Here is a 12044-nt window from a genome sequence, read left to right as displayed (position 1 = left end):
GGTCAAGTTTTATGTAACGTTCGGCTTATTAGAAATACATTTTATAACTTGTTTTAGGACATTGCATGCTTTACATACATATATCAGCTCACTTTCAAGGACTCTTTTTGGTTGCCTGCTGCTGTATGTAGCATTTAGCTGCCCCAGCCAGTCCTTTCGGCTATTCTTTTCAATTGAATTTTTACCATCACACACACACACACACACACATCTATCTGCATACATACATATGTACATTTTGGCCTCCCTAGAGAGAGAGAAAGAGAGAGAGACACAGACTCACGTGAAAAGTCACGTAGATCCTACGAACCGCAAAAAATGTTAATGAAATGGACGATGGCGATGGCCATGCCTCTAGCCCAGGCACCAAAAATTTAAAAGCTCCTCTGCATGTTTGTCTTACGTGTATTTGTGTAAGCCCGGATGCATATGCATGTGCATGTGCATGCATGTTTGTTTTAGTGCTGGCAGCATAGCCAACAAAAATGGCTATAAATTTAGCTTCTTTGTCTAAGTTATTCAAACATTTTGGGTTAATTAAGCCTATTCTCGTTTCCGATTCCGAACATTTTTGTCAGAATCAAATTGGAGACCTGTTCTCACTCACTCTCTCTCTCTCTCTAAAACTAATGACAGCTGTCGAACTGGAATTGACCTGTTCTCGGTTTCCGAAATCTTTTAGTTAAAATGTTTATGCCACTTCTATGGAGGCAGCTGAATTCGATCTAACATATGTATTTGTTTAAAATTGTGTAAAAAGTAAATTTATTAACCCAAACTAAAAACAATTCAACTCATTCAAACTCTAAAACTAATTTTTACCCAAATAGTTCTGAAGCTCGGCAATCCTGTAGGATGATAAAGTAGGCGAAACAAAAGTGTTTCAAATGATTGACGTTTCATTGGTAATTGAGATTAGCGTGTTCGAAAACAGAGCGGCTTGCACTTCATATCGAATAGGGTTCGGGAAAAGGCCCCAACATAAATAGAATATATAGGGATATATCATTTATAGAGAACCACAAGTTATATAAAAACTTTGACTTGTAAATGGAAATTGTAAAAATTGTATTCGGCTAACTTTAGCCGATTATAGATTGTGTTAGCTTCTTTTCATTTTTGGCTAGTTAAATGCAAGCCAAGAAGTTGGCATCACTTTGATTTGGGTTCTCAGTGTTTTTGGCCATTTCGGATTCCTACTTGTAGAAACACACACATACACACACAAACACACGCACACACAGAGAGAGGCGCGTGAAAAGCAGCAGCTGCCGCAGCAGCAATTGTTGGCTGTGAGCGGCCTGGCATAACATAATTTGCCATTGCATACTTTTTATACCCTGTTAACCCTGTGGGTTATGTATATTGGGTACATTGATTTAAAAAAAAAAAAAACCATTTTTGTCACAAAAAATGGATTACATTTTGTAAACTGTGAGAATGTAGCATGGAAATAAGATTTCATAGATTCTTTGGATTTCGATTAGTTAAATGGTATTTCAGAGTTGTGTCGACCCAACTCAATGTGATGGATGCATATTTGGTTTGGGTTTCTTTTCGCATAACTCTTTGGCAAAATGAAATTACGAGACTTCTTTTTATGTTTGCTCGCTGAAAAAAACCAAAAAAAAAAAACACAGAGCTTGAAAAGGGAGCAGAGCAAATATTAAGAGTTCTTTTGCATCTTTTTTTCTTGTTCTTTGCAATTAATTAAAAATCACAAAAAATAAAAAAAAACTCGTTGACATAAGCCAAAATCAAAGCAGGCCAAGGTAAAGCCGCTTCGTTAAGTTACTCTTCATTTTGCTCTATTAAAGAGCATTTTTTCGTTTAATTTGCGGAATTAAGAGGACTCACTCTCGATGTTCAGTGTAGAATCGAAAGTCAAAATGTTTGAGGCCTCATCAACAGAAAGAGGAGCCAGCTTGGATGGATAGGTGCCGTCGATAATGTGACGATATTGATGATGGTGACGATGATTCCATGAACGATTTATGTTTGGCTCATTTAAATACAGAACTGTAAATCATTTCAGATCTACTAATTTGAATGGGAAATTACATTGGATGGGTTTTGACTGACTGACTGATTGATTGATTGAATATTTTTGGTCCAAGCAGGTAGCAGGACCCGGGTAAGAGGCAACAGCATCCTGTTACCCTTACAAACACTTACTCGTTGACTTACTCACGTCTTCATTACGAATTAAGTTTATATCCTTGAAATGTGCAAACGTGGCGCAAAACGTGAGGCAGTCCACAAATGTGTTTTCTATATGCGGAGTGTGTGTGTGTGTGTATCTGTGTACTTGTGTTTGAACATCATTTCCGCAATAAAAAAGGAAAAAAAATGTGGTAAAACATGCGTCATATACATACATATGTCGCAGATATTTGTTATCCAACTTGTCCCCAGATAAATGTCCATACACTGCCAGAAATCAAACAGTTTCAAAAACTTTATTTAACAAATATGTTTAGAAGAAAATCTCTGCCAGAAGGCTCCAAGTTTACTTGCCTAGGATATTTTAGCACATTAATATCCCTTTGCAGACTTTCAATCTTTGTAAGATTGTCTCAAAAGAACCTCTTTGATTCGATTTCAGTTTCTCTATGCAGTGTATCTCTTTCAATATTTACACAAAATTAATTCACAGTGTGCTGAAGTGGCGACAAATATGTATGTATCTTTCAGTTGGACAATATTTCGGCTGATTTTGCAACTGTGGCCAATACCTGGCGTATTTTGCGCCATACCGTCCAACACCACCAACACTAAACCACTCAAACAAGCAGCCAACCAACCACCCACCCACCCACATCGTCAACAGCACGTGACTGTACCAAAAATTTTGGTTTTGGGGGATATCTCGTTCCTTTTTGTTTTGTGGGCAAATGTTTAACGTTTCTATGGCAAGAAAACTAGTTGAAAAAGTAGTTGAGAAACGAAAATGGAGACTCCATTTATGTTGCTACACCTCAGACTGGGCAATGATTTAGAAATTTCAATTCTAACAAAATTCAAAATGTTTCGAATATTTCGAAACTCTAATTAATTCAAAGTTATCACCGACTTGTTTATAAACACTCGACAAATTGAATTTGCAAAGTTTCACTTTGAATTTTTGGAATCCCCTGGAAAAACCTTTATTGTGTTTGGTTAAGTGTTAGGTAAAAGGATGTTCATGTGGATGATGTGATTTTGCGGTTTCAGGATCACTAACCGATGATGAAATTTCATCTGCGACAGATACAAATACAACCAGAAAGATGAAGACGATACATGATAACCTTCTGTAGAGTCTTCAGATAAGGAAACTAGAGCTTCATTTGATAATTTACTAAGCTTTTGTCTACAAAGATTAAGTAATTCACATCATGAACATATAAAACACTAGCAGTTAAACAAAAACATTTGATAATACAGCATTTAATATTTTGAGAGTCAACTGTATAAGTTTTAAAGGTTTTAATGTAAATCAAAATGATAATTTTTTAAGAAATAAAATTTGGAAAAGCCTAAAATGGTTTTTGAAGTATTTTTCAAAATAATGTGAGAATGAATATAGTTCCTTTCAACTTGAAACTGATTTTAAAATGTTTTATGTATGTATCTCAGTTAAATCTAAATTTAGCATAATGGTTTTGCATACAACTTTTTAGTTCAAAGATTTTTCTTTTAGTTGCAGCATTTTGGTTTATATATTTTTCTCTTTATTGTTTTCTTAACGAAAATTAAGAAAAGAGGCGAAAACAACGACAACAATGCAAAAAAAAGGTGGCAACTTTCATAAAATTGTTTAAAAAAATTCTCACTCACCCATACGCATAGCGAGGCAAAACTAAAGCAGAACTAACTAAACTTAAGTCCGCCTCTATCTACCAAAAAAAAAAAAAACCCAAGGAAGTAAGTAAGTCGTTTCACCGACTTTAGTATACCATGCACTAGGTGAACAAATATTTTAAACTTCAAACACCAATGCTATGCTATCTCGCTTACTCTCACAAAAACATACGAATACTCTAGGCCAAATTCGTCCTTATGGCCCGCCTAGTAAAACTCGTTTATTCGCATATTTTCCACGTTTCTTATCCGATTTTAATCAAATTTGGTAGGTTGTTAGATATTAATAGGGCTAATTAGTGTGCTGAATTTGTATAAACAAATTTACCTAGTAATTCAAAGTAAACTTGAACACCGTGGGTATTACAGAGGTCCACGTACTAAGTTTGGTGACTATAGCTTTTATAGCCTCCGAGATCTTGGCGTTCATATGGACAGACGGACGGACATGGCAAGATCGACTCGGCTGTTAATCCTGTTCAATAATTCTATACTTTATGGGGTAGGAAATGCTTCCTTCTGCCGGTTACATACATTTTGGCGACTTTAATATACCATTTCACTCGATGGGTGCATGGTATTAAAATAACCAAAAATTCACCCCAAAGCCGTCACCATAGAGCAAAACTTTTCTTGGCCAACAAACTCGAAAAGAAAAATAATTTGCTTCAGGCCATAAAATAATGCAAAATAATGCAAGCCAAATGACTTCCTCCTCTACTTTCTTTCTTTCTTTCCTGCCATTTGCTCTCCGTTTGAGAACAATGGAAAACTATTTTGACTCTCAACTGACTGGTTAAGAAAATACAGAAAATATATTAAGTTAAGAAAAAGCATAAATATTCGTGTGTGTTTAAAAAAGGGGCTAAAAGTTTTCATAAAAGGTATGTTGTGTGTTGGTGTGTGTGTGTGTGTGTCAATGAATTGTTGTCAATTTGAAAGTTTTCTTCGACCCCTTCCTTCGTTTACACATATTTCTGTCTACCGCCTCAAGCCCCTTTGTCAACCTTCGTCGCAGGCTGACAATGAAAACGGCCAACGGTCAGAAATGTTGATAAGAATGCGTCTATAAGGGCAAAAAAACAACAAAAAATGGGTTAGTGTCAGAGTTGGAATAGTAAATAACGAGGTGAAGGCGGAGAGCCGATAGGTAAACAAAGGCGATTGATGAATTGTTGGTCAACTGCATGTGCACAGTGGCTGTCATAATTCTTTGTATTCATTCACACATATCAAAAACATAAGTTTGAAGGAAAGGAAGCTAAAGAAAAATCAGTTATCTTGATTGTCCTATAATGTTAAGTAAAAATCTATGTCAGAATAATCCCCAGCAGACGGTCTCCTAAGCAATTCAAAAACATAAAGTTAATAAAAGCACAATCTATAAACGGATAAGTGTCCTACTATCCAAGTAAACTAGAAGATGTGTAGATGGTGTAGTCGGGCGTAATATCAGAACTATTCTTGAATAAAAGCTCGATATTTAAACTTTTTATTGACAAAAACATTTCATATGCCAGATTCAGACGGTTTCAAATACTATACGATACATGTAGCTTCTCTACAAACGATGAAGTTAATAGTCAATGTCTTAACCAATGTCTTAACCAATCTTATTTATCTCTCTTTGAAGCATCATTTATCTCTCATGACAAACGATATGTGTTTCATGTCAGGATATATAGAAGATGCGCCGAATAGCCCCACCCGTATCTAATAAAACATAATTGTTGTTCTTATATGCAAATAATATAATTTTCGTTTCATTCGGTTGCAATTCCCAACTGGTTTTAGGGTTTGGAGTAGTAGTATGGGCTTACAATTCAAGAGGCTTCTAGGAAGCCTGGTGATAAGGGAACTTGGCAGTCTTTGAAATAGCACTATACAGACAATCTGCTTATCTCATGAGCTTAAGTCTGCTGTATGGAAAGATGTATAATTATATTATATATTATCATTTGATTATCAGATTTTAATTTGCCTTTGCATTAAAGAGAAACCACTGTCTTGAGTTTCTAACATTCCTTGGCTTTCTATCTCTCCCTCTCTATGTGATTGTTTGTGCATTGTTCATTTTATTTGGCGGTAAAATGACAGCGGAATGGTCAATGCTACGCATTATGTTTTGGTTTTCGACCGATGCCACTCAGTTTTCTCTCTCACTCTTCCTCTCTCTCTCTATTCTTATTCAGTATTACCTTGAACAGGCGGCTGGTCAATTCAGTTAGTGAGCTCTGTGTCAGTTAGTTAGCTACATGGTCATATGCGAATGCCGAACATTCAAGGATAAATAAATAACAGCGAAATGAACGAGGCGCACATTCGACGAAAAAAAGGCACGGCGCAAGGGCAAAAGGCTTAGCAAAATGCCAAGAGGATTGAAATGAAATACGATTATTAGCTATAGACAATAACAATGACAATAAGACAAAACCAATTAACTATTTGTATTTCAAATTATTTATAAACAAAAAAGCTGTTTCATTAACAGTGATGCCAGACAGAAGATAAGTCAGGTTAATCAGTGTTGGTTAACTCTTTAAAGCAGCAATAGCAAGAAAGTAACTAAGAAAATTGAATATTTTTCGTTTCTTTTCGTTGCTATTAAATAGATTTATCAAAAAACATTTGTTCACAACAAAGCTAAATTGTCTTTATGCAGAAAAGGCACTAAATATATGTGTGTGTCTGTGTGTATGGATGGCAAAACTGTGTGATGGAATGTAACTCCAAAGGACCCCGATGCCTGTTCAACATTTCGTTTGCTATTTGCATCTTAAGTACTGAACATAAATTTAAAGTAAAGAAAATTTACCTGTAAAGCACACACAGACAGGGAGAAGGAGCAAAAAGGAATAAGCAAAATGGATGGAAGAAAAATGTTAAATGAGTTAAATCGAACGAACGAAGGAAGAAAGGGACAAAGAAGCCAAGAAACATATGCATACTACACTCCATTGTTCTGCTTCAAACACACACACACACATACACAAATATGTATGTATATATATTATACTTGATCGTCCTTTTCGTCTTCTTCCTCTTCTGACCATTGCCTAATTTGAATAGCCAACTGCTAACGGCATGCCGTTTGCTCCACTTACACATGAAACACACACATGTCGGAAAATGTCCTTATATATACATATATGTATGTTCGTACATATGTTGGTACTTGTAATCAGGACGATTGAATGTTTCAATCCATGTAAAACTACCTGCAATATTTGCATATTTGCACTTGAAACAGAAATAGATATGTATACGAGATATGTTTGAAAGTTAACCAGAAAAAAGGGAAGAGTCCTTTTTTCGTTGCTCCTTTCGCAAACAAGCTAAAACATTTGATTTGATAAAGTGTGGAAAGGTTTTGAATTTCTTATCAACTATGTATGTAACTGCATTCGAATGCGAAATATATACATGTATTTCAGCAAATGAAAATGCAAAGTCAATAAATGGAATTTAATTTAGTTTCATCCTTGAATCCCACACAGACAGGTGGAAAATAAAAAAAAAAAAAAACTTCCACAGAATGTTAATTAAATTCGAGACAAGAAAAATGAGAGAAAAACCAGAAATGAGAATGCCATGCAAGCCAAGAGTTTTTCTATATATGTACATACATATAAAGTTAAACAAGAATTATATACATTTGTGTAGTGGAAACGTTATCCAAAGTAAAATAAACTAAATGAAACTTTAAATTTAAATTCGAAATTTGATTTGCAAAGTGTGTTGCGAGTCACAGTTGAACTTCAATTGAGGTAATACAAGGATAAGCATAAAGGTATCCTGGCAATGCGGACAACATTTGTTTCTGCTGCAATTGCAGCAATCGCAAGTTGCCTTCTCCCTATACACGCTTCTTACACCTTTACCCCGGTTTTCCCATAAAGAAAAAGCGGCAGAAGGTATCGGGTGAGAACCAAACTCAAGTGAGCGAAATAAACGCCAAAGCCTCTGACTAGAGTGTAGGGCGAAAAGAAGAAGTGCCTCTGCCTCTGTCTCTGTCTGCGTCTCTGCCTCTGACCCTGACTATCTATGTACTACCACTTGGTAGAGAGGTGGTCGTGGTTGCTTCTCATACTCGTTCCTTGTTCTTATGTGCGTGTTTATCGCTCAACTGCAGATGAAACGGTGTACGTAACGAAATGTCACTATGGCAGGATAAACGAGACAAAAAGGTGAACGGAACACGATGAGAAAAAACGTTTGTCAGTGCTAAATTAAACATATTCTTGGCATTTCAAATAAAGACTGCATATGCTTTACCTTAAGACTTATTTGTAAGAAATTAAATAATACATTAATACATTACAATTTCCCTATGAAATGTAATTAACAACACTGCAAAAAGCTTTAAATTTTGACATTAAAATAGAACGAAAGAACTGTGATAAGCACTTTACTACCAATACCTACTGTACCAGACATGCTTAACGAGAGTCAACTGTTTACGGTCTTACATTTCATTCCCAGCTGCCAAGGGCGCAACAATTTAGGGACTACTACTCACTCACCTCGACGACTTTTTCACGTTTCGTGTAATCAATCAAGCCGCCGCCGCTGCCGCTGGTGGAAGGACCCAACGGCAGAGGAGGAGATATCAGCATCGTAGTAGTAGATGTCTGATTAGATTGCACCTGCTGTGGCTGCGGCAGCTTTGGCTGTGGGCTCTTTGGTTTGCCCTGCCAAATAACTGACGATAGTTTCGGCTCCTCTTCGTCTTGCTGATGCTGATGGTGCTCCTGCTGTTGCCTCACCGAAGACATCTCTTGGCGTATTTGATCCAAGGTGCGTGTATCACCAACATTTTCGTTCTCTTCGTTGGTGTCTAGTGCGGTTGCAGCCGTAGTTGACAGATGCGATTGACTACCATTGTTATTTGTGGATAATGGCAATTTGATGAATATATTCTTCGGATGATTATTAACATAGTTGAGCTCTTTAATTTGATTATCGTTTGCACTAACGCTGTCGCTGGCTACCTTTTCGTTTAGCCGTATTATGTTCGATAGATTAATGTTATTGATCAGGGTTATACCGGTAATTACAACCAGAACAATAACAAATCCAATGCCACCAATTAGCAGCACTGGCGTTGTCTTTGACGTTTTGGGACACATTTTATCCGGCACACACACACACACACACACACACCACAGGCGACGTCGGCGATAATGAACTGAATTGAAATTTACTTTTTTGTGTTGGGTGCTTTTTTTCTCTTCTTTTTTTTTTTTTTTTTTTTTTTGAGGGGAGGGCTTTATTTGATTTTATTGCTTTTTGAATTTGTTCCTCTCTTGCGCCATGGTCACATGATTCTATTGATTTTTATATTTATTATAACTATGTATATTTTGTTGTTTTGTGTTTTTATCTTCTTAATTAAAGCAAATACAATACAGTTCAAAAAGAGGCAGAGACACACTCGTAAGAGGGATAAAGATGAGTCAGTGAGGATGAATAAGTGGGTAAATTAGCTTTGCGGTAGACCACAATAATTTTCATCACTTTGTGGTTTTCCACAATTCTTATTCTCTGAAACAAGACGAAAGAAAATTCCCAAGGCAAACTTATAAAATAAATCAAACGATTTTTAAGTTTTTATTTTCTTGCAGCAGCAGCAGCATCTTGCAGCAGGAAGTTCCATGATGTAATGCCGCACAAAAGTAGGCAACTGTTTTACTGCCTTGTCCTCTCCCAATCTCTTACTCCAGTCTCCATTTGCCATCAACATCAAGTATTTATATTTTGATTGTTCTGAGTTTCAAAGCGCACGACTGCACTTCAAATTCGAATAATCAATAGCAAATGGCAAAAAGGAAGTTAGGCTGCAACCGGGAATTGGGAGGGTCGGGAGGTAGAAAGCAGAAAAAGAAATAATTCAGCACGACCCCTCCCCCACCCTACCGCACACACACACACCATTCCTGATTTAATGATGATGTGACCCCCTAATGCCCTCCCACCAAGCTTATTGCATTGACTTCTTTCTTCAAGTTGGCAAACATGTCGTATGATTGTCGCCACATTGCGTATACGCAGTGGCCAAGCAAAAGCAATCAAAACAGACAATCAAAAACAGAGAGAGAGACAGATAGAGAAAAAGAAATTATAGAAGGACAGAAGAAATATGGCAAGGATGTAAAGGAGGAAGTTTACAACCGGACAGGAATTGACAGAAGTGGCAATTGAATTGAAAATTTGTATGGCCTACTTTTTAGCGTCTGACGTCTTACTGGAATAACCAAATATTTAAATACTAAATAGAAATAAACCATTTTCTAAGACGTAGAAGTAAATTCTAACTGTGTGATTCATTGTCATTCGTTCTTGGTGCATAAATACACAAAATGATAATAAATTTTTTATTGCTGCATTGCTCTAAATGAATCATTCACTCGTCAAAAAAAAAAAAAAATATAATACACAAATAAATATAAATTTTGCTTGCTTTGCGATAAGTGAGACATTTTCTTCCGTTTCAACCCATGCACTATGGTCTGGATGTCGATTTTTTTGGCATAAAGTCCAAATTTTCATGAAAAGATTCGGTGGTTTTGGTAATTGATTATGAAAGTAGATACCCTGAGCATAAAATACCGATAAAAAAAATTTTTTAATGGCTTCCCTGCGTTCGTACCAGGGTCTCAAAGTCCGACGTGTGCTTTGTGCGTAATCAACATTTGAAGAGTAAAAAAAAAAACCTAAAGTTTAAAGTGCCACCATTTGTGGAATTTTGCACATAAAAATAATTTAAAATATGGAAAATATACGTCAAGGTATGTAGTTTTTAATTTATATATTTATTTTATGTGTGGTCCTAGGATTTAAGTGTTGTGTAATGTCCAATAAATGTGTATTTTTTTAGAAAATTGTTTTGCGTTCTCTGTGTTTCGTGGAATAGAACTAACGAGCTGACACCTGCTGACAAAAAGTAATGACACAAGTTGGTACCTATATATGTCGTCTTTGATCGCAAACTAATGCCTTCGCCCCGTTTTTCCCCCTTTTCCATTAATTTGATAATATTTATCAAGTTCGAATTTTGTCATAAAGAACTCATCGATATTTGGTGCAGCAACAATCGAGAAATAAAATCTGTATCAGAATGGATCTACAGTAAAGTCAACAATAACCATCTGGAATACGAAACAATAAAAGAAATAGATAAAAAAAAAAAAGTAATTTTGAATCATTCATTAAAATAACCTATTGAAATGCAACCAAATGTTGGAACGATTTATGTCCAAGCATTCTAATTGGCTGGAATCTAAAATATCAATAGTTGTTAATGAAAATTGTAAGACACCAAAGACAACAGGACGTCCACCTTTATCTTATGCAAATGCAGGGGCACGATTAAAAAGGAAACAGGCTTGTGAGCTTGCAAATGAGACTAATCTCAACACGTATCTTCTTGTGCATGCTGCAGTTTCTGCTACCAAAGAATGCAGAAAGGATGCGGCGTTTGTTCTAAAAAAAACTTTAACAACACCTGAATACTCAACTGAAACGAGAAACCGACGTCAAATACCCATTCCACTTACTCCAGATGAAGCTTTAGCTTAGCTCCTAGAAAATTCACTTAATAAACAGAGGATCACATTCAAGGAAAGATAGTCGAGTCAATACAATGAGTGACATTTTTTATAGAGCCATGGATTCCTCGGATCCATTACTATAGAGTGTCTGTTTGAAGGAGAGGGAAAGGAAAAACCCGAAAAAACTCTTCCCAAAGAAGTTTTAAGTCTTCTGGAGTTACCGTCTACTGAAGATATAGATTTATCTGGAAATGAATCGGACTTACAATCTGATTGTGATTCTAATTCTGAGGAGGACATTCACGACATAGAGCTAGAAGAAGAAGAAGACGATGCCAATGAAAGAAAACAAAAATTTTTTAAATCTATTTTCTTTATACCACTTTTCTACACTACCAAATATGAGACAAATAAAATTTTTAAACTATTTATTTTGTGCATGTTTATAATTATTAATTGGTCAAAACAGTTCCAAATATTTAAAAATGCAGCCTGAAAGTATGCAATCGGGTCAAATTTTATAGTTTTCGACAAATCGCGGTAAAGCCATGGTGCAATTCCAAAAAAAAAAAAAATTGAAAATTTCTTTAAGTATTTCCAGCATGCTTGCAAAATTTCAACTCTCTAGCATTCAAACTGTAGTTTATGCCA

The 12044-nt window shown here is 35.9% G+C and overlaps 1 protein-coding gene across 6 annotated transcripts in view; it reads right to left on the bottom strand.

The window, feature by feature from the left end:
• The window catches only part of alpha-Man-Ia (alpha-Mannosidase class I a), a 60059-nt gene that overhangs the window by 3666 nt on the left and 44349 nt on the right, over positions 1 to 12044 (bottom strand). The window contains exon 1 of one of the 6 annotated variants that reach the window (XM_068298397.1): positions 8367 to 9182. The exons of the other annotated variants lie outside the window; for them this stretch is intronic. Within the exon in view, the coding sequence (XP_068154498.1) occupies positions 8367 to 8972 (606 nt within the window). The 5' untranslated portion in view covers positions 8973 to 9182. Of the gene's footprint in view, positions 1 to 8366; positions 9183 to 12044 lie in introns of those variants that run through there. 6 annotated transcript variants of the gene reach the window in all.

The sequence above is a fragment of the Drosophila tropicalis genome, unplaced genomic scaffold (genome assembly GCF_018151085.1).
Source record: "Drosophila tropicalis isolate 14030-0801.00 unplaced genomic scaffold, ASM1815108v1 contig_867, whole genome shotgun sequence".
Classification (NCBI taxonomy): Eukaryota; Metazoa; Arthropoda; class Insecta; order Diptera; family Drosophilidae; genus Drosophila; species Drosophila tropicalis.
This window is presented reverse-complemented; position numbering and strand designations above follow the sequence as displayed.